We start from the raw sequence: 22,641 nt of genomic DNA, 5'->3' as shown, positions 1-22,641 counted from the left end.
AGGGTGTTATTCTTGCGGGGAGGGGAGTATCCGTGCTAAAAGGGGGGTATGAGGGGTTCGTGTGTATCTGTGCGGGGAGCAGATTACCCGTGCTAAAGGGGGGGAAGTTACCCGTGTAGTATGGGGTTATCCTTGCAAAAGGGGGATTACCCGTGCAAAGCTGGGTACCCGTGCAAGGGGGGGGGGAGGGTGTTAACCGTGCAGGACGGAGTTTATCCGTGCAAGGGAGAGGTTAAGGGGTGTATCCATGCAGAAGGGGTTTATCCGTGCAAAGGGGGGTATCCATGCAGGAGGGCTAGCCGTGCAATAGGGCGGTATCCGTGCATGGAGGGGGTTACCCGTATAAGGGGGGTATCGACGCAAGGGGTTACCCGTGCAAAGGGGGGTTACCCGTGCAAAGGGGGGTTACCCGTGCCAGGGGCGCTCGCTTCCCGCAGCACCCCCGTCGCCCTCCCGCAGAGCAGAGCATCCCTGCGGAGGACCCCACGGCTGGGAAAGGGGAGGAGGGGGGGGGGGGTGTTGGCTGCAGGCCCGCAGCGGGGCCGCCCGTCCTTGGGAGGGGAGGCTATAGAGGGACAGGGGATGTCCGTGAGCCCCGCCACCCCCCGGTGCGGGTCTCCTATGCAAATTGCGGCGATTGCGGAAATGGGGGGGGGGGGGATGCAGAAGGAGGAGGAGGGGAAGGGGAGGAGGGACGCGGGCGGCTGCCGAATCGCTCGCAACTTCTGCAAAGTCCCGGGCTCTGGAGCCTGCCCGGCAGAGCGGGGATAAGCAGCGGCAGCGCCCGGGTAGCGCGACCCGGACCCGGGCCCTGCAGCCCGCAGCGTCCCCCCCACCCCAATCCCGGCGTGGAGCCACCGGGATAAACACCCCGAACCCAAGCAAAAACCCCTATAGCAAACAAGGCACCGAACGGCAGGCGGCAATTGGCTGCGGCGTTTATTCTCTTCCGGGTTCCCAACGGCTGCAAGTTTATTTTAGCTATTAAATTAAAAAAATAGAGACATAAAAACATAAAAGTGCCAACGGCCGGGGCCGCGCCAAGTTTCTCGCGTTCTCCCTATGCTCGGGCACGGCCTTAAAACTCCTCTTTTAGCTTGTTTTATGCGTTGTTTTTGTGGTTTTTAACCCGATTTCCGTGCTTTTGCGGCGGGTAGCAAGCTATTGTCTGGGAGGGAGCCGCGCGGGGTCTGTGCGCGGAGGATGCGCGGGCGCGGATGTCTGCACCGGGGTTATGTTTTGAGGGGTTTTTCCCCTCTTTTTTTTGTTTGGTATTTATTTTGTAAGGGATTTAAGAAAATCGCTGACTTTGACAGATATTTCCCCCCCCCCTCCGCTGGGCCGCCAGTCCGTGCGCGCCGGCTCCGAACCGCGCCGTCCGGAGCGCCCGCGGCCGCGCACAAAGAAACGCGGCCGGGCGCGGGGTGTGACGGACCGCGGCAGGGGCCAATCGGCGGGGCGGGGCCGTATGACGTCGCCGATCTCCATCCAATCAGCGGCAGGGGTGGGTGTTGCGACGTTTGAACTCCCCCGGGGGGAGGGGCGCGTCTTTTTTTTTTTTTTTTTCCTTATTATTTAATTTATTTTTTTTTTTCGGGATTTTTTTTTTTTGCCTTTTCCGCCGAAGTTGGCGGCGCCCGACGGGGACGGAGCCGCGGAAACCTCCGCGTTTAGCAGCAAAATTAAAACCCCAAAAGGGGGTGGGAGGGAGGAAAAAATAATTGATTTCTATAGAAAAAGAACGAAAATTATTTATTATCGACGGCGCCCTCAGCAAAACGCTGGCTTGCGATAAAATAAGGATATACCTTGCGCGCACAGCCCTATAGCGCTGTAAAGTACCTCGGGGTGGGGGGGGGGGAAGGTGCTTTCGCTCTGCTTGATTTAGAGAGGGGGGTTGCGCTGTGCGTTGTCCGCGGCTGCGGAGGGGCTGCGCTTGCCCGCGGGCCCTGCCTAGAGGGCGCAACCAAGCCGTCCCGCGGCCAAAAGTCTCCCAAAGGGCGCCAAAAGTTACTCCAAGATAATGCTGCAAACCGCAAAAGGCTGGGAATGACGAGGGGGGGGGGGGGGGGGGGGGGGGGAGGGGGCTGCGCGCCCCTCCGCACCCGCGCAACCCCCCCCCCCCCGCAGCCTTTTAAACGGTCTCTGTGTATTTCGCTCCCCGTGTCCTGCTGTGGATGGGATTTTTCCCGATGTGTGTGTGTCCTCCCCCTCCGCGCATAACTACGCGCAGGGACGCGGAGGCCGCCTCAAGTCCCTCCAGCATCAATGGGAAACGCTATTCCTAAGCTGGGGAAGGAGCGGGGACACCCACCCCTAACGGGACACCCTTCGAGTCCCCCTGAGCGGGCTGGAGAGCATCCAAACCCCAAACCCAAACGCTGCCGGTGCCAAGACAATGCGCTCGGGAAGTGGCAGGAGGCGCGGGTGGATTTTTAATGTTAAGCGCTTCACTTTCAAGGGGTGATTTCATTAATTAAGGGGGGGGGGTGAGGAGATTAATTTATGTGGGTGTTATTTAAGGTATTATTTAATTTATCATTATTTCAGAGTGGAATAAGCACCCTTGACCATGAAGCGCTTGATTTAAAATGACAAGTGACAACGGGGATAGGGAAAGTTGTGAACGCAGAGCCGCTCCCCCCCTCCCCCCCCCGCCGGCCAAGGGCCGAGCGGAGCCGCAGTAAGAGCAAAAACCCCAAAACAAGCCCCAAAAAGGCCAAATAACCCCAGTAAATAATAACAACAACCCCCCGCAGAACCCCCTCCTCAGACCCGCGGAAACTTCGCTCCGGTCCCCGCCGTCCCCTCCGCGGCTGCCCGCGCTGCGGGGCGTTGGGGCGGAGGGAGGCGGATGCGCCGCAGCCCCCTCCCCGCCCCTCCCCGCCCCCCGCGGGCGGCGCGCAGCGCAGCGCTGAGCGGGGTGGCGCGGCGCAAGGGCAACGCAGAGCGGCGCGGAGAGGCGCGGAGCGGAGGAGGAGGAGGAGGAGGCCGCGGGGGAGCGTAGCGGGGGGCGCGCAAAGCGTGCGCTATGCCTTTAACGGCGCGCGGGGCAGGCATGCCGAGCGCGTAGTGCGGGAAAGTCGAGGCGGGGTTAAAGTTCAGCTCATGGAGCGGCTCCGCGCTGGCTGCAGTTTGGCAGAGTTGGAAATGTGAAAGCAAGAAGCAGGCTCGGGGCTCCCCCTCCTCTCCTCTCTCTCTCTCTCTCCCTCTCTCTCTCTCTCTCCTCTTTCCCCTCCTCTCTCTCCCTCTCCCTCTGTCTCTCCCCCTCTCTCTCTCCCTCTCTCCCGCACACGCACACCTCCAAACCGCAGCCCCCCGCAGCAGTCATGTATTCTCCGCTCTGTCTCACCCAGGTAAGCGGCTGCCGGGGCGCGGTGGGGCCGGCGCTGCGGGGTGCGGGTGTGCGGGACTGCGTGTGAGCGTGGTGCGGGGTGTGTGCGCGCCGGGAAAGGGGCAGAAACGCCGCTCGCCGAAACTAACTTTGTTGCCTTTCGCTTGCATCCCACCCCCCCCACACCACCACCACCCCCCCCCTTCCCGCACGGCCATTTGTGGCTGCACATGGCTAATGGCGCCTACTTATTAATGGTTTAATTAATGGGGGGGGGGGGTTATATGCTGCGGGACGCCCCGCACGGCCCCGCCGTGCTTGGTCATCCGCGATCGATGCCGCCGCCCGCCGCCGCCGCCGCCGCCCGCGCCCCTCACCGCGGCCCCGTGGCAGCGCTACCGGCCGCTGCGCTTTCCCGCAGCACGGCCCGGCCCGCACTGCCCGGACACCCCGCTCGGGGTTACACGGATGGGATTCCTCCGTGCTTCAAGCGCACCCCCTCCTTTCATTCCGCGGGCGCGCAGACGGCCCCGTTCCGCGCACCTGGGCACGCTCCCGCAGCGTGGTGCGGTGTCCTCCGCACCCGCGCAGCGCGACCCTGCAGGCACCGGAGCGTGTGCGTGTGTGTGTGTGAGGAGGAGGGGGGGACACCCGCAAACTTGTCCCGCGTGTGTCCTACCCCCCCCACCCCCCCCGCCCGCGGATCGGGCCCCCTGCGGGACTCGGCGCAACTTTTGCTGCGGGACGGGGCCGTAGGGGGGGGTGAGAGGGGGGTGTCACTCCGCGATGCCCCGAATTGCGCGGCCGCGGGGCACCGCTGCACTCTCCACCCCCCCCAACACCACCCCCCCCCCCCCCCCCCCCCCCCCCGGTCTTTTTCCCCGCGCTCTGCTGCAGGACGCTAAATTACACACCTTCAATTAGCAGGATATAATGGTTTAACGAGGAAATGCTTTGTGGTGGACTCAAACCCCAGATTATTTCCTCCTGCAGGAGATTTTGACTACATTATTCTTATTAATTTAATTTGAATATTTTCTTTCTCCCGGTGAGAAAGCCTCTCCAGGCTCTTCCCGGCGAGAAAAATGCAGCGAGAAGGGGAGGCAGCTCCCCAAGAGCTGCAAAAGTTTCATCCCCTTCTTCCACCGCCGTCCCCCCCTCCTCATTCCCTTAAATTCTGCAGGAGAAGCCGGAGCGAAGGCGCAAAACTCCACCGGGCTTAAAAACCCTCCGTACACTTGATGAAAGGCAGGAGGAAAACGGGAGCGGAGGGAGTTTTGGAGAGGCTGGGATGCGAGCGTGCGTTCCGGCTGGCCCAAAGTTTGCTCCTGGAATTCCAGCTCGGGGAAAATACCTGTTTTTTGTCAGTCGTGCCGGTGCGGGAGGGCGAGGACCAGGCTGCTTGCAGGGCCGGCCGCGCTCCGCATCGCTCCGCAGCTGCACGGCTGCTGCTGGGGTGCACTAGGCCCAGTTACACATTGAGGACAGCAAAATAAAGCCATGGCTTAGGTGCTCCCCGGCCCCTGTTGTCGTGTTGTGTGTGTCCCCCTTTTATTTTAATTAAAATAAGAAAAAATAGGGGAAAAAATAAGGGGAAAAAAAAAGCTCTGTGCTTGCACTCAAACCTCGCATTCTTGTTGCACGTTTGGAAAAGTAAGATGAGGATTAGAGGCCTCCTGACAAACTCTTCTCTCCAAAGGATCAATTAGGTGCTTCTGTCATTTTTTAATGGAAAAAAAGGGACAAGCCTTGAACAATCACAACAATTTCCTATATTTTTTTTTCCCATTTCAGGAGCTTTTATTGATGTGAGTTTTGGGACAGAGATTTCTTTTTTTTTCCTTTTCCTTTTTTTTTTTTTTTTTTTTTTGCATGTGTGTGTGTTAAGTTTTGCCTCTGATTTAAAGGGAATCTTTCGCAAGTGGGTTAGGAAAGGAAAAGAGCCCGAAACGCGAGTTGTGAGCGGTATTTATCCACGCACACTGGCACTGCAAAGGCACGAGCATTTTGTATCATCTGTCAGGAAAAATCTAAACATCGTTCCATTTACATATCTGCTGAAGATCTAGGAAATAGTTGAGGGACACATGCACAGCTCCAAATAGATTTACAAGCAAATGGATTGTAAAAAAATATATTAACAAGGGGCACTGTAGCTGGCTTCATTTCAAAAGGATCAGCAGAAATATATTGTTTCCAAAGGCTCCTTTGCAGTGTTATATTCTTGCAAGCGCTTTTGGGTCTCTTTCATCGTAGTTGTTTAATTCTGTTTCTTATGTATCTGTTATTCTTTTTTCATACCTTTACTGGAGAGCGGAAGGGAATCTGGGGGAGAAGCACCGCACAATGGTGCGGCCCAAATTTGAGGTGCTGCTTGGAAACAGGCTGTGCTCGGGAAAGAGCTGGAGCCACAAACTTTGGAGAGTAGTGCAATGGGATAAATCATCATCATCATCATAAAAAGGAAACTTTTTATTCTCACTTTCCCAGCTTTCTGGTGCCTTTTCTTTTTAGGTGGCCCATCAAACACCGAGGGGGGGAAGCAAATGTCTTTATCAAACACTTTGGAAGTTTCCCTTAAAGCTAACTTGGGGAGAGGCAAAGATCAGCTCCTATTCCATCAGTTACTTAAAATCTTCCTGTTTTACAGTGAGCCTGCAGACCAGTCCTTAGCACACTTGCACTGGCACATTCCCCAAAGTTTTTTTTCGGGAAGGGGCCCTATAATAACACTGAAATAAGTAATCGTATTGTGCAGAAAGTGCTTCCCTCCCCCTCTTCCCCCCCCCCAAAGCTTCCAGCCCAATTTTGTTTGATCAGCCCTGGCTGCTTTTTCTTTCCACTTTGCCTTTGGTAATACCTCGCCGCCGAGGTGGAAGCAGTGGGATTTGGAGTTTACCAGGACACTTGGAAAGTTGGTCTGGTTCTGAGCCATGAACCTTTTCTCGTACACCATTTTGAACAGACACATTGGAGGCTAACACTGTGCACACCTCGCGCGCCGAGCAGCGGTTCCTCTCATTTACTTCAGCCATAGGCTCCATACCACAAAAAGAAAAAAGCACATTTTTATTCCCCCCCCCCCCCTTCTCCCTCCCCCTGAAGTGTTTTAAAGTGGGTTTTAAATCAGTTCTTTCCGGGGGGGGGGTTGGGGGGGTGTTGTTTCTACCTCCCCTTTCAGGTTCGCATCGTTGCAATCAGCTTTAGCGCAGGTTAAAGCAACTCTCTCTTGGATAGCATCCAACGTCGAGCCAAAAAAGTCCCGAGCACATGAGATCAGGCAGGACAAAAGCACTGCTTAAAGCAGGAAAGTTGAAATATTTCAGGATGTACCAAGAACGTGTTTGGAAACGAGGGACGCTCGAAGCGCTCCCCTGGCTCGCTGTGGGTCTGTCGAGCCTCTGCTCTGTGTGTACCTTCGCAGATAAACTTCCACTTGACAAAAGGCCCTTTTTTTCCCTGGCTCTCCCTGAGTGGCGAAGGGGGAAGCTCAAGAGGGATCAGAAGGGAGGTTTATTATTTTTAATAGCTTGTAGGGACCTGTAGTTTTTATAGATTTGATTATTTTTTCCTCTCCCCCCCCTTCCCTTTCCCTGCGAGAGCTGTTTCTGGTGGGTGCGAGCAGCTCCATGTGCTGGGATTGTGCCTCCTCTCACTTTTTGAATCTGCCGACTGCAAACTCGCAGCAATCTTTTTTCTCTCCTTCTCCTTTTTTTTCTCTCTCTCCCCCCCCCTCCAACTTTATTGAAATTTGAAACTTATCTTTTCCACTCGAGGAGGGAGGGAAAAAAATCCGGAATGTGCCAATCATCCGACTGATTTATTTTGTTTTACCTGCTTCTATTTTAATAAGCATTCACAGTCCTCGCGGTCACTGCCGCTCTGCTGTGCCACAGGGAAATACATTGTGCCATTTTTTTGGGGGGGGGGGTTAGCAATCTGTGTTGAAAGTAAAAGATGTAAACGCTGTGGTATCACCCATAGATATAAGTCTTTACAATTCAGGGGGCACTCGGAGTAAGTGCAAGGGGAGCTTTTGGGGAGTCAGCAGCTCTGGAATTACTACAGGATTTTGCTGATGGGTATTTCTGCTATTGATTTCTCAATTTTTCATCGTTTTTGCAAAGGAAATGCAGGGTGAAATAAGGTGTTGGAAGCAAGGAAGATGTCTGCTTTAATAGCAATATTTGCATGACCTGAAACAATTTGGGTCGGAAATGCACTCCATGGGATAATTACAAGAAGAAAAGTTAGTTACTGTGAAAAATCCCCAGTGGTGCCTCGCAAGGGTGGGCAGCGGGAGGCTCTGACCCGGCTGGGGGAAACGCTACACAAATGACTCTATTTTTCCCCTCCTGGAGGGCCCAATCCTGAGAAAAGGAGGAACTCGGCCCCTGGAAGCAGGGATGTCCCCGGCACGCGGTACTGGATCAGGCCCCACAGGCTATATATGTTTTTATGTGCAGCCTGGAGTTTGGTCATTCATTTATTCCGAATAAAACAAGAAGTGTGGCCCCAGCATATTATAATATGTTTTGATCTCTTGAGCTGATTTATGCAGTACTTTTGGAGGATATATACTATTATTTTATTAAACAAAATTGGGGTGCGTCTGCGTCTTTCTCGCCATCTCTTTATCATCGGCACACTTTTAATCACGATTATTTATGTGCCAAGGAAGAGAGGTGATCTTTAACTCATCGTTACACAAAGCAAGCAGTGTCTCTGGATGGCCAAACTAACTTTCCAAGTAGGGCGTTTAGTTTTATGTCCATAAAAATGCGACACGAAGCATAAAGGGAAAAAATAATAATCCTTTGTGTATTTGCTTAAGTTGCGCTCAGGTTTTCTGTTCCTGTATTTTACTTTTTTTCCCGTTTATTTTTATTTTATGGAAAGCCTCAGAGTTTGATTTGTCCAAATAAGTCTGAATTTCAGGTTTTAATTTTTTCTTTTGAATAAATATAAATAAAAATAAAAATTAATTCACGAGACTTGCATTTTCCAGGATTTTAGTATTAGTTATTGCCATGTGTGCTGGATAAATTGGCCACATTGCTTTCTACTCCCTTCACCGCTTAGGAACCGGAGAGAAAACCACCCTTCATTGTATTCGTATATGCCGCTATATTGGTGTTTTACTATACTGCCTGCTGCTATTTCCAAATATATCTTAGGGAAAGTTTCACTATACTTTAGACTTCCCCATACAAACATTGATTGGCATCCAAATGTTTAGGATTTGCCAAATTGGCGGGCATACGCTGGCTACACCGCAAGCAGCGGGGTCAGGGAGAGAGCAAAGGGAGATATGCGATCCGCAAGTGGACTTGCAGTGGGGTTTTTAGCTTTTAACTTGTTCTACCTTGTGTTTTTAAAGCGATTTGGGAATTGGAGAAAGGGCCCCATCGTTGTACCCTCGGTTGAAGTTGGACCTTATTTTTGGGGAGGTGCGAGAAGAGGTTTTGGGTTGATGCGGCGGTGACAGGTTGGGGTCTGTCAGGAAGGGATACAAACCCTCCAGCCCATAAAACATCCAAACAGCCTCCTAATTCCCACCATCCCGGGAAAGCCCCGTTTCTGGCAGCTTTTTTGTTGATGGTTTCGATGACATCGCCCCTTCTCTGTAACTTTTTGCAGGATGAATTTCATCCCTTCATCGAAGCACTTCTGCCTCACGTCCGAGCGTTTGCGTACACGTGGTTCAACCTGCAAGCCCGAAAAAGAAAATACTTCAAAAAACATGAAAAACGCATGTCAAAAGAGGAAGAGAGAGCCGTGAAGGACGAACTGCTAAGTGAAAAACCCGAGGTAAAGCAAAAATGGGCATCCAGACTTCTGGCAAAGCTCCGGAAAGATATCAGGCCTGAATTTCGGGAGGATTTTGTTCTCACAGTCACAGGAAAAAAGCCTCCGTGTTGCGTTCTTTCCAATCCAGACCAGAAGGGCAAGATGAGAAGAATTGACTGCCTTCGCCAGGCAGATAAGGTCTGGAGATTGGACCTTGTTATGGTGATTTTATTTAAAGGTATTCCGCTCGAAAGTACTGATGGCGAGCGCCTTGTAAAGTCCCCACAGTGCTCTAACCCTGGGCTGTGCGTACAGCCCCACCATATAGGAGTTTCTGTTAAGGAACTCGATTTATATTTGGCATACTTTGTGCACGCAGCAGGTAAGTGCTTTTCTATACCACCTTCTCCAACTTTTTTGTTTATCTCCATGCCGGGTGCCGTATCCCGGCGGCAGCTGCATGTGGTGGGGAGGGAGCAGGGAATGCCGGTTATCGCCCTCCCGGGGCGGTGAGGAGAGTGCCAAGGATGCCAAAACTCTCCCTTCTCACCCATTTGATTTTTCTGGTGGGTTTTTAAGGTGCAACCATGTAAAAGTGGCTCTCGATTTCCCCGGGATAACGGCATTTCAGGCATCTTTCACAGGTGTTATCCTAAATGTTGTCCTGGAGGGACTGCAGCCGGACGCGGCTTCCTTTGTTATCCTGGTTTGGGGAGAAAGCAGATTTTAATTGATTTTTTAAAAATAAAAGTTTGTCCATGTTATGCACAAAGTAGTCTGAGAGGGCTACAAGTGCCTGAGGCCTGTAGGTCAGGAGTACCACATATCCTTACCCCACGGCAATGGGGAGTGTAAATCCCGCAGGATTGGGCTCGGAGGGAAAGGCGAAGATGATCCCTCGATAGCAAACCTAGTCATCGGGTCTGAGCGGCCACAAAACAACCCCAGCGTTAACTCTGGGGAAAAGAAGACACATAACCCCCCTAAAACATCACATTGTATACACTTAGCAGCTGAGCAGGTCTTGAAACAAACTCCTGGTTTGATAATATTCTGCTTATGGAGGGGGGGAGCTGAGATGTTTTTGCATGTGTTGAAAATCTTGGGATCTCCGACTGCAGCGCAAGGTACACCCTGGTACTCGGTGTGCTCAGAGGATGTGTAGTACGTTGGCTGGTTAAAATAATATGCTATTGTAGTTCTCCTGAGTGACTCTATCGCAGAAAAATGTGTGTGTGTGTAGTGCTAGGCCCCAGTTTTCACGTATGGTATGCATAGGTTCTCATGGGTTTCAGCCTTACTTGCAAGTTGAGGGGCTGGAAAAAAGGAAGAGCAGAGGGAAGAGGAATCGTATGAGTAGAAACCGCTTCTATACAAATATGTATCAGTAGGAAAGCTGAGCAAGTTACAGCGCTGGGAGCCTGCATCTCCAATGCCAACTTCTTCCAGAGGGTCTCGCGGAAAGTTTCGGCAACTCCAAAGTTTTTCTGTGTGGAGTCCTTGTTGCAATTGGCTGTGTTGGGGCTCTGATTTTGCGGGTATGATTGGCAATAACTTCCAAGTATCCTCACGGTATTTCCTACAGATAGGCTGCAACATTTACTTTGCACTTCGGTGCGATGCGGTGGATCGTATGGTACGTTTATGGTGGAGGGGAAGCAGGCAAATATTGTGGGAAATTATTTATTTACTCTGCAGCTTATTATGGAGCACAGTGAAGGATGGATTACCAAGTAATGGCTAACCAAAGGGAGTTGGGGCTGGAGCGTTGTGGGTCCCTTCCCGTTCCATCACCATCCCTGAGGAGACTGGCAACTCGCATCCCTTTTGTCTGCCTTGGTTTCCTCCTCTTCACATTGGAGCTGGGTGATGCGTTTAAAGCACTTTGATACCTACTGCTGAAAACACTATTTACTGCTGTATGGCATGTGGGGTTTTATTATTTAGATACATAGTTAGTGTGGTACCAGTAAATACTGGTCCGTATTGTGTTTCCCAAGTGCGAAGCAGCCTTTTAGGTGGTACAAAAGCTGTTCACAGAAACCAGCGGTCTTGGTTTAGCCTGTGTGTAGGGTCACAAAATGTAGGATGGGGAGAAAAGGAACATACTCATAGGTACTCTGAGGAGCTTGAAGGGATCCTCTCCCTGTTGTAACAGCCAGGCAATAGACATTATAAAAGTTTGGCATTGTGATAAGGGATATACCATCTTATCAGCACGCTCTTGGCAAACAGAACCCTTGATAGCAAACTCCTTTATTTCTGCCTTCATCGTCAACAGGCAGCAATTGCGCTGATCGCTCTTCAGACTAGATGTTAGCACAAGGCTTAGGCTTGGGTTTTGGGGGTAGATGTGTGGTTTTGTGTGAGCAGCGACCGCGCCGCGTCGCGTTTTTGGCCGTTGTTTGCTGATGGCACGCATCGCATTGTGCTCTTAATGCAGTAGTGTGTGCTGGCGTATTCCCTGCTAAACCTCACCGGGGAGGGGGACAAAATGATTTTTAGGAGGTAGCGCAGCATGGTCGCTGTCTCTATCGCTTCACAGAGGTGTATGTAAAGCCTCCCATATAGGCTACCTCCTTTTTTCCCCCTTTTTTCCCCCCTTTTTTTCCCCCCTCCGATGTTTCCCAGCAGTCTTTGTTACACCTGAACATTGGCCAAGTTGACAGCCATTGGTTCCCGCAGACCCGCAGTAATGGCAGCTTGTGCCGGGTGCGCAACAGGAAAATTACAAAAGAAAAGGGAAAAAATATTAAGGGATCCTTTGTCTCCATCGGGCCTCGCTCCCCAAACGTATGGACCGCTTCGGTATAAGGAGGAAGTCGCCAGCGCAAATATTAGGTAGGCTGGTCAACCTACATATAGCGGATTTGACAAGCATCTGCTATAGTACAGAAGATTTGTAAACACTAAACAATGTTTTTACCTCCTTAAAAGTTTTGAGAAGTTGCCAGTATTGGCAGGAGGCACAGACTCCGAAACGTGCTTGAAGATACGTGCCAAAACGATTGTGACCTTTTCACCCATAGTGCTCGCTTCTCTTTTTCTTGTGTTTTTATTCTTCTCCCCTCTACTCTTCTTCTTTTTTATGGGGGGGAAGCATTCTCTTCCAAGATGTCCTTATTCAAGTTGACTTCAGCAGCAAGATGCCCCTTTCCTTCTAAACATGTACGATAATTATTGCTTTGAATCCATGCTTTTTCTTCAGTAGGCACTATCATCTGTAAGGGAACACATGTGCACGGATTTAAATAGTGCTTCTTACAAAGCTACTGAAATCAATTATTCTCTTTAAGAACTGGCTGGAAAGAGGAAACAAAAATACGCAAATAGGCAAACTACATGTCATTTTTGTTAAAAAGTAAAAAAAAAAATAATAAGATGAAAGGAAAGGAAGATGGGTGTTTGGTGAATTAGAGGTTGACCAAAAAACGGATTGAAATCTAGAGTATTGCTCTCAGTTTGCAGTTTCTAATCTGCTTAACTAAAAGCAGGCGGCATTTTCATACCCTGAACTTAGGCTGGCTTTTTAGTTTTCACTTATTCTGCGCTTGTATCAAATGACAAGTTGGAAACCATTGTGGCAAACCGTTTTCTTTGTGGGAGTCAAACAGTAAAGCTAATTTATGACCAGTCCTTTACCAGATGATCTGTATCAGAATCTACAATATACTAGGCACGTGGCAAGGTCACAATTTAAGTTGTTAAGGTCACAACCTTAGCCACCAGGCATTTGACCTTTTAGATAAAGTTAACCTTTGTTCATTAGTAGGCACTCAACCGAGAACTTTCTGGAGTTTTTTACTGCTTTGGAGTTCCTTCTGCTAATGTGATCAGATGGGAGAATAGATTCGCAATGGAAGTAGTTAAATTTGGTGAGAGGTCAGAGGTTTTTGAGGCTTCTGCAGTGGATGAAGCTGGATGGCAGGCCAGGAGGCGATGCTGCAATGCCCGGATTGGTGTTTTGGACAGCCATCCTTATGCGCTTTGGGCAAGAATTAAGCTAGCGAAGTATTTGTGGCAGAGAAAATCTTTTAATCTTTCAGGAGGATGTTTAAAAATCCCAAGTTTAAGAAAAATCCGCGGGTAGGGTTTTATTGACACGAGCTTGTTTTGCCATTGGTGTTTAGAACAGAAGCCAGCGAAGATGCGAGAAGTCAGCCTTATTTCTGCGCCTGTGAAAATTTACTTAGTGACTGAATGTGCTTTATGGCTAATTGCCTGGGCAATAGTATATAGCACATGACCTTGAACTTTAAGCAGACCCATTTAAGGTTCTATCACTGGATATACAATGTTTCCACTTGGACCACTGCAAAAAATGTATCAATGGTTATAATCCAAAGATTAGTTAGTGCAGGAAGCGGCTGCAGATAGCCAAAATACCCATGGAGGTACTGGGGAGTCCAAAAGGTACACACAAGGCTTTGCGTTGTAATCTTTTAGTACAATTGGTATTGATTGTTGCTGCATTAATCCTGTTAATAGCCGCAGCCGGCCCGGCGTGTTGCAGGGATGTGAGAGGTGTCCTGACAATACTGTACATCACCAAAAGAGCTGTCGCAGCGTCTTGAACTCCTGAGAGCTGCTGAGCAAAAAGTGGAGCGCTCGACGGTGGAAACTATTGCTGGCTCCTATAGAAGCACACACACCATATTGTTTGCTTAATTACGCCGTAGCGAAGGCTCGGTTTTAATTATTTAGCTGACTTTCCTGCTTTGCTGTGATACCACATTTATTATTTAATTTAAAATCAAAAGGGCCCCGCCACTGTTAGGTTTTGATGCATTTTACTTTTGTTTTGGCTACGTTATTGTCATTCCATCGTACAGTAATCCAGATAGCCGTGATATGCAGATTGGCCAGATGGTCATGTTAACAGATTGAGAACCTACTTCCCACTGCTAAAGAGCAGGTGTAAGATCAGTGGGCTTTTCCCCCCCCTCCCCATTCTTTCCTCCCAAGTTTCAACCAAAATGCTCTTTAGACAGCTCATAATGGTAGTTAAAAAGGGGCACATTTCAAATGGTGTTTGTTCAGTGGAGATAATATGTAATATATATGTCGCTTTTACACATATCTAAAGACTTTTAAACCATCCATGACATGCCCTCCATACATAAAAAAATCTACTCACAGCCCATGGCTGTTCCAGCGTACATCCAAAATGCTCCTTAAAGTTTTGTTTGTGATGTTTAGGGTTCTTACACATTTCTACAGCCAGATTACATTTACTCAGCCAGCTTCGCAGCAGGTATTTCATGCACTTTTCCTATCCAGGGCTCCCCGTGCTTGCCAAGGGGAACCTGTGAAGTTCAGTTTCAGCTGAGATTTTAATATTTGGGGCTCATAGGGGCTGAGGTTTTCTCCTACATTAATTTTTGCCATAGTAAGACATGTGTAGCTCTGAAGACAAAAGTGAAACGAAGACATCTCGCTGTGTTTCTCAAGGAATACCAGGAGAAGGCAGATTTTGCGTTGCTTTAGCCTGAGTAAAGGTGCCCATAAAAAGTCAGCAGTGGGAGCCTGGGTCTGTATCTTAGTTGGGAGAGGTGGGGAGATGACAGCTACAGCTCTATACCCCAAATTTCACGCACCCACCTATCACGGGTGTGCACAAAACACCGGAATCCACACACCCTATGTGGTGCACAGAGATATCTCCATCTATCGATGCTCCCCGCTTTGGGAGCGGGACGGGATGTTCTCTGGAGCGCAAGCAGGGTGGTAGCTGACAGAAGCAGGATTTAGGTGGGACAACTGCTCTCCCCGCGCGGTTGTAACTGAGCCGGTGAGTATCCGTGATAATTCAGATACTAACTGGTGCGGCACTCGGGACGGTCTGCTCTATCACGAACCCCTGGCAGGAGTTCAGTCATGTGGTTTAGCTTTCCCTTTTCTCCAACAACAACAACAGCAACAACAAATAAACACGGGTTAAAGATGTATTTCATGTGCCCAGGATGTTTTCCAGGTGATGGGTTCGGCCGGTATAAGGGTGCGTTATTTCCATACCTCCCTGCCCCGGTGGGCTTTGAGGTGCAGGAGCAGGAAAAGCCTTTGAATGGTAAGAAAGTTGCCCAATGCTGCTGGCTTTTCTACAAGTGACTGCACTTTTATATTTCCCTTCTTTTCCACCCAATGATGAATAGCATTAATTTAGATCTATTTAAGGCGAGTGTGGGAGAAACCACAATCTTTGTTGTGGTCACTGCTGTACACAGCGGGGCTGAATGTTTCTCTTGGTTGAGGCCTCAAAGCTGAATCTGGAGAACCCAAAACATCGTGTCAGCTTTTCAAACCCTTCAAAGAGACAGTGGAATCCTAATTGTGCCTAAAACCCGCTACTTATTATTACAATTATGTATTTTCTCCCCCATTCGGATGTAAAGGAAAGGGCATCCCTCACTCTCCATGCCTTGAGCTTCTTCTCAGCTCCTCCTCCCCTCAATGCTTTGGGTTCAGGCACCGGCAGAGGCTTTTGCAACCAGCAAATCAACCCCAGCCCTGTGCTCTGTAAACCCTCAACTCCTCCGCAAAAGCCTGTGCTTTGACATATCCCAAAGTTGGATCCTCCGGGGCTTGGGAACTGCTTTTGGGGCATCCTCGATGGGAGCCACGGGTCCGGCTCTGCCCCCGCTCCCTTCCACACAGGCAAGGGCTGGAACTGCTGATTAAATTACAGGCTGTAAATTCAGGGCAAATTATTTTAGCCTCCTAACAGCAGCCGACCTTGAAGGTTTCCTCACGACAGTGAGGGCTCTCGGTAGATAAGAGCTGTCGGTGGACTAAAATTCATTTTAATCGCTTTGGGTTTTCCGTTCATGTGATGCTCTTCGCTCATTTCAGCTTTGCTGAGTGTGAATTATCACCTCCATTACTGTAGGCCACCAAAAAGCCCGGCTGGGATCACCACATGGGTCATGGTGCCCATGATGTGAGGGGCAGTTTGATCCCAGCAAGTTCTTTGGGGGGGTTGCAGTATTTTATGCCCAGTTGCCGGGGCCGATCCCCTCATCACAGTGTAATTAATTTTGGAGAGATAACAGTGTATTTATGTATTTTTGGGAAGCGTTTCTCACCAGCATCGCTCCACATCCCCACCCAGGGGATGGACAATGCTCAGCCCCATGCATGGCACGTTGGAGGAGGACGTGGCTGCCATAGAGCGAGCGAATTCGGGCTGGATTTGTAGCCGCTGACTGTAAAATCCATGAGGGCCGAGGGCCTCCATTTTGTGTGCCAGGCTTTCACGTGCGAGTGCAAAATGGAGAGCGGCACAGTTGAGTTTTGCCTATCGTGAAGCGTGTAGGCAATGTTGCCCGCAGTCCCTGCACCACTACAGTGCACACAGACCCACAGAAAGGCCCAGGAAGAGGAATCCTGAGTTTATACATCCATTAGATCCTTCTAAGAGTGTCTTGGTCTCTTCTTTGGATCCTTAATATCCATTCTCCCGGTCCAAGTGCTATCCGGGTGTCACGGTGAGCCGGCACATGGGCACTCGGGCCGGTACGACGGGCCCCGGGGAGTCGTTCCTGCTTCCCGGCGGGCTTCGGTCCACATCAATGCCATTAGATTAGCAAGATAAAAATCAAGACGGGTTTAATGACACACTCGTCTGAAAGTTTCCTGGACTTTATTGTTCATAACTTGGACCTGAGTCGGGTTATTTACACAGGAGGATTAAAAAGCTGCAAACAACTGTGTGATTTTCAGGGGCTGAAGGCAATTAGCATGTGTGGGTAGGAGGATACACTGCGTGTCTGAGTTCCTTTAAAATATAAATCACAGTTATTTAATTATGTTTTGAGAGGGCAGATTTAAGGATATACTGCAAAATGCATTACCTATTATCCCAACACCATAATCTTATTAACCTTGCTTTCTACTTTTTAATTTTATTGTGCACCCTGTACCACTCTTATGATATCAAAAATAATTACTTGGAGTATACATGATGTCAGAGGTCCGATATGACATTTATCTTCACAAGTGAGGAGACGGCTATCTCGTGCATTGCATAGCAGCACGGGAGGCATCCCAGTCCACGCTGGGAAAAGGAAGCAAAGAGAAGTATCATCAGATGTCATTTAATGTATATAAGCAGGTTTGTGTTGTAGCTGAGGGCTGGCTTGACCAAACTTGATGCAATTCAGCATCCACAAGCTTCCCGCAGTAGAAAAGCTGAATGTTTTACTCACACGTGCCATGTAACTCCCATAGGTGAGCCAACATTTCAAGGCGGCTCCATGCATCCAGCTCCAATCCCAGCTGGATCTCCTGTTAAACCCTGCGTTCTCCATCCCATCCCTGCTCAGGGCAGTGCCTCTCTCTCTCTCGTTATTTTTTGATCCATCTCTCCTCATGTTTGATATGTGTTGATATTTCCCCCTTTATTTTGTGAGGGATGGGTGAGGGTGATGGGTGAGGGGAAACAAACGCCATAATAATATCCCTTTTCAGAAGAATATAGTTTAATTTTGTGTGTGCGTGCAGCAGCTGCCATTGGCAAGCTGTCGTCTTTGTTGCCATGGGCTTTTTTTTCCTCTTTTTTTTCCTCTTTGCATGCGTGCCAGAACATGATTGGATGTTTCAGCATGTTCATGTTTTGGGGTGAGATATATCTGTAGCAAAGCACACAATCATCATGGGGTTGGTGGGTATCCAAGGCAGGGTTACTCAGCCAGGTGAGCTGAGAGTGGTGCGAGCGTGGTACCTGGTGGTTGTGTGGTTGATGAGCTAAAACTCGCTGGTGCCATGGGTTTTTTGATGATGTAAAAAGGTTGTTTGAAAGCATCACAGGAGGGTGTATCCCTCAGGTCTCCTCTAGCAAGACACCCATAGAGAGCAGCACGAAGCCCCTGGTGTTACCAGTCCGTGGGTTTCTCCTGCCCATCTCACTCGGCCTGGTGTACGCATCCCGTGGCAAGTTGTCTCCATCCCTGACTCCCACCTACACCATGAGCTGGATGGTAGCACCACTGAGTTTGTGCTGATTGAGCCCTGGTGATACACAGGGTCCAGGCAGGGCTGGTGGATGGAGCGCACCTTCCACGAGGCATAAAGCTAATGCAGCATCACCCGTGAGAGCTGAAGGTGACAGCAAATCCTCCGGACCTGCTACTTAGCCCTGGCCGCAGAGGTGTAGTTAGTGTTTGTTCTGCTCCTTCATTGCATCCATTCATCATATTCATAGTATGCTCATAGCATCAGTATCTAAACAAAATCTAAATGTGCTTTGCACTAGCCTCTGTGTTGCACATCTCATCCCAGCCACTGCGGCTGCACATTAAGTATGGTTGGACTCGATGATCATAAAGGTCTTTCCAACATAAATGGTTCTAAGTAACAGACGATGGTCTAAATAACAGGAGCCCAGGAAAGCCACCATGGAGCTGCAGGGATCATTACTAGGTGCAAAATGTATTTGCAAACTTGGGAAAAACATTTCATAGGGAGACATTTCCATACATCCCTTGTAGGCTCGGACTACAAACCAGCAAGTAGAAGGTTTGCAGGGTGAGTGCAGGCACTGTGCACAATCTGCTCATGGTATCAGGAGAAAGAAAGGATGAAGAATTACATGTAAAGTGTTGAGACAGCCTCATTCATGTTGTATTTTCCTGTGTCTACAGATTTAGTCTTGTGTGTGAGGGGCAGATAATGAGCTGTGTGAGCTTTGTAATAAACATCGCGTCTGGTTACATTACCATTTTTGTGTTTAAAGCCAGTATGTGTGTTACAAAATACCTTGTAATGCACTGAAAGAACAGGGATGAACCCCTGCAAAGGTATCAAAAGGCAAGTTAAATAGTTGCTCCGTTTATTGTCAAGATGAACAGTTGCTGGAGATTTTAATGCAGAAGTACATTGTCCATCGGATTTCATCCTAAGGATATTCGCTTGGAATTTTGTCTGATCTTTTTACCCAGTAAGATTTTAATTTGGGAAAGAAATGGAAGAAAACAGCCAAATCCGTGAGTGATGCTGGAAACTTAGGGTAAAATTTAAATGTAATTCAGTTCTTCTTTTCTTTTAAGGCAAAGTAGTTTCAAGTAAATCAGAAGAATGAATTCTTTGTATCGGGATGCTTTTCTCAAGCCCAGCTATTGTTGGGATCCCTTTTAGGGAGGATAGCCACTGCAATGCTCTTATTGTGTGATGGCAAGGACTTTTCCTGACGTGATGAGGACTTCATTAAAAATAGCCAACAAACCTATTTATGTTTGTTTCTATGTTAAAAAGTAAAAAGTAGTTGTTGCTTGGCTAAAAAGTAAATCCCGCATCATTGTATTTGAAAGCTTCTTCAGCAGCTTGCCTGGCTGGCGGACGATCAGCCTCAATAGTGGCTCGTAGGTTGGGTATTGCTGGAAAAGTTGGGAAAAACACAGGGCAGTCAGATAAGAAGTGATATTTTTCTGGTAAAGGCCTCTTTTATTCCTGTAAAGAAGGACATCAGCCTCAAAAATGCAGTTAGAAACACCCAGCCACGGAGCTCAAATGCCGTCTGGGGATGCAGACTTGCACCTCAGAAGTGCATCCTCAAGGTGTATGTTCTTTGTAATGTGGATATGTGAGTGTGATATACAGGCAAAATAATATGCTCAGTGCCCACTTGAAACATGGACCTTGTTTTTTTTCTGGTCAAAAGCTGGAGGTCAACATCGTGATGGGAACTGAGAGTGAACCAGTTGTTTTCCACATATGCGGTCTTTAATAATACACTCCTCTATAAAAACATGAGATGTGTCTCATCAATGAGCAGTTCCATGATGTGAAGTTGCCTGCCTGTGGGATGAGGATGAGATGAGCAGGGTCCCTGTCCCACATGGAGCTTGGTTATCTGCTGCAGTCCCATATGGTGCGGAGCTAAGGGCAGTCTGTGTGCTGCAGGGTGGGATGTGCAAACCTCCCTGCAGTGGGATGCTGCGGGCATGGCCCCGGAGAACACAATTATATTGAGTTTTCATTTTTGAAGGTTTTCTATGGAATGGGTTGCTAAGAAACTTCCACTTTTCTCCCTGTTCCTGGCTGGATCTCTCCCTGTTACTGCCCTTTGTAAAAGGTTTCATTTCCCAGGGCTTGCGGCTGAGTTATCCTCAGTTATCCTTCATCTCTGCTGCAGGCCACTGAGCTTGTGCGGTCCAGCCTGGCTCAGGGTTCCAGCAGGAGGGATGGGATTAGGGAAGGCATGAGCACCAGCAATGCAAAGCCAGGACACGCTTGGAAAACACACTTTTGGAAAGAGTGAAATGAGTCAGAGTTTGAAAAGAAAATGGGATGTTTCTGTCCATGTGGTTCTGAAACTCGGGGCAGTGATATCTTTGAGTTGATAAATGTGCTTTAAAAGCCTCACAAAACTTTGCCTGGCTGCACAAGCAGTATCTAATATTAATACTATTTCCTCATTAAAAGGGATGAAGCATTACTCAGGCAGTCTTGCTCATGTACCTCATCCTTTGAACAAGCTTTGCCTACCTTAGCAACTTCGGGGAACTTTCCAGCTCCGTGCTGGGGCCGCTGGCGCGGCTCGAGGACGGGTCAGTGGCCACAGAAGCATTTAACATTTTAATTGCCTCCTATCCTGATTGCTGCAGTGACCTGTTTGTTTGGATTATATCTCTTTTTCATATTTTAAAAGAAGGGAAAAAAGAATGAAAACAAAGGAAGTACAGTGCTGTGCACAGAACAGTTATTAAAAACAGTTGGGAAGCATATAAAAGGTACTGTTTGTGTGAGAAACGGGACAGCTGTGATGGTCTATTGGGAAAGTGTGTACAGATGGTGGTAGGGAGGGGAATGATGACTACATGGCTGATAAATGAAATACAAAAAGCATTAAATTGGTGATCTTTTTAAAGAGTACACTTTTGGTTAGCGTTTTTGGTGCATCATTAGGGCGCTTTGTCTGCCTCTTATTTAGCCAGGAAGTGCGACTATCTTCTCACATTTGGGGCTCTGATTTTGTTTACAAATAAGGAGTCTGTGTAATAAATCACATACCATGGAATTATTAAAGAAGATAATTAAGCACACGGTTTTCCCTACATTGGGAATGGCACAGGATCGTCCTAAAGACCTGACAATACCACAAATGCAATTGGGCTCGAATTAGTTACGGGAACACGTGGGATTTCCTGGAGCCTAAATGGATTTCTTTGTTTTGCAAGAAGTGGGACCGACGGCGCGAGCCGGGTTTGTGGAGTGAGGCTTTGGCGTTTGGAAACCCCGGAAGGAAAACCACTTGTCATTTTGGCTTTGTTTTGAATTAGTTTACAGTACCAAAGGTGATGGCATATAATGACCAGCCATGGTACCTGGGTGTTGCAGGGGCTCCAAGGGGATGCAGGGGATCTCTTGGCTTCGCAGGGACCTCTTCTGGAGGAGGCAATGAAGGAAAGAGGGAGGGAGAGTTGGAGATAAAATTTTTCCCTGTAGTTCATAGGAGAGGGATCCCTCTCTTCCAGTCCTTAGAGCTTTATCATGTTCTTTATCATTTATCTGAGGACTAATGGAAATGAAGACAGTACCTATGTATTTCTGCACACTGTGATAGAGATGGTCACCCAAATGCTGCAAACCTCAATGCTGAGAGTTTTTAAACTAGTAGGCAAAATAATCCACATCTTCCCGGTGTTTCATCCAGTTTCCAGCTGAAATAATTCCCGGTTTCCCTTCGCCTTCCCTCTCACCCACCCGTTGCTTCGTGTTCCTGCTCATTGTTTCTGGGTGCCATCAATAGACGAAAGCATTTTCCTTAATAATAAATAGCCTTTGGTAATGCCGTGCTTTTCCATGAACCAGCCCGGTGTCCGGAAGCCGTGTCGGCTCCAGTCATGCCATTGTCCCTCCTTTGGTGGGGATGACCATCGGCAACCTCAGCAGCCTGTTTCAGGGGTGCCTTCAAGTGGTGCAGAAAGGGGGTTCAGCAAACCTCCGTAAGAAGAACCTTCCTAGAGGGAGTTTTTCCAAAGCCCAGTTGGATGCGATGCAGGTTTATTGTTGCTCAGAATCTAGTTGATTTACAAACCTCCCAAAACTTTTGCATGAGACATTGGGGTTTATTTGCTCTCCTGACAGGGTATCACAAACTCCTCTTTGTTACCAGACTTGATGAACGACATGTTTCCCTGGGCCTTTCTTTTTTTTGGGGGTCGAGTAAATTTCCTTCTGCGTTTCTACATTTCCTTGAAATGTAGAAAAAAAGAAAGATTTTAGAAAGGCTTAATGTGAAGAAAATGTATGACAACTTGATAGATTACTTGGGACTTCAGTGCAGTAATTGTACAAAGTAGGTTGCAATTTTTTCTTACAGATGCAATGTATTAAAGAGAACAATAGACAAAGAGACGCATAGCACGAGGATGGAGAGACTGTGTTGGCCAACGTCTACAAATTTGTTCCAAATTTCAATTATTAAATATCACAAAAACATATTTATTGTAGCAAGACTGTACATTTTCTTGGCTGATCAGCTCTTGGGCCGTTTGTGAGGGTTTTGTACACCTTGTCCA

At 48.5% G+C, this 22,641-nt stretch overlaps 1 protein-coding gene across 3 annotated transcripts in view; it reads left to right on the top strand.

Annotated features, from left to right (window-relative positions):
- Positions 1–3,026: 3,026 nt before the first annotated feature.
- Positions 3,027–22,641, top strand: part of NFIA (nuclear factor I A) — a 250,563-nt gene continuing 230,948 nt past the window's right edge. For 2 of the 3 annotated variants that reach the window (XM_034063559.1, XM_034063558.1), the window contains exons 1-2: positions 3,262–3,356; positions 8,975–9,506. In XM_034063559.1, coding sequence (XP_033919450.1) covers positions 3,330–3,356; positions 8,975–9,506 — 559 coding nt within the window. In that variant the 5' untranslated portion in view covers positions 3,262–3,329. Of the gene's footprint in view, positions 3,357–8,974; positions 9,507–22,641 lie in introns of all 3 variants that reach the window. The other variant, XM_034063557.1, reaches the window with a different exon arrangement.

This window comes from Melopsittacus undulatus, chromosome 6 (genome assembly GCF_012275295.1).
Source record: "Melopsittacus undulatus isolate bMelUnd1 chromosome 6, bMelUnd1.mat.Z, whole genome shotgun sequence".
Classification (NCBI taxonomy): domain Eukaryota; kingdom Metazoa; phylum Chordata; class Aves; order Psittaciformes; family Psittaculidae; genus Melopsittacus; species Melopsittacus undulatus.
This window is presented reverse-complemented; position numbering and strand designations above follow the sequence as displayed.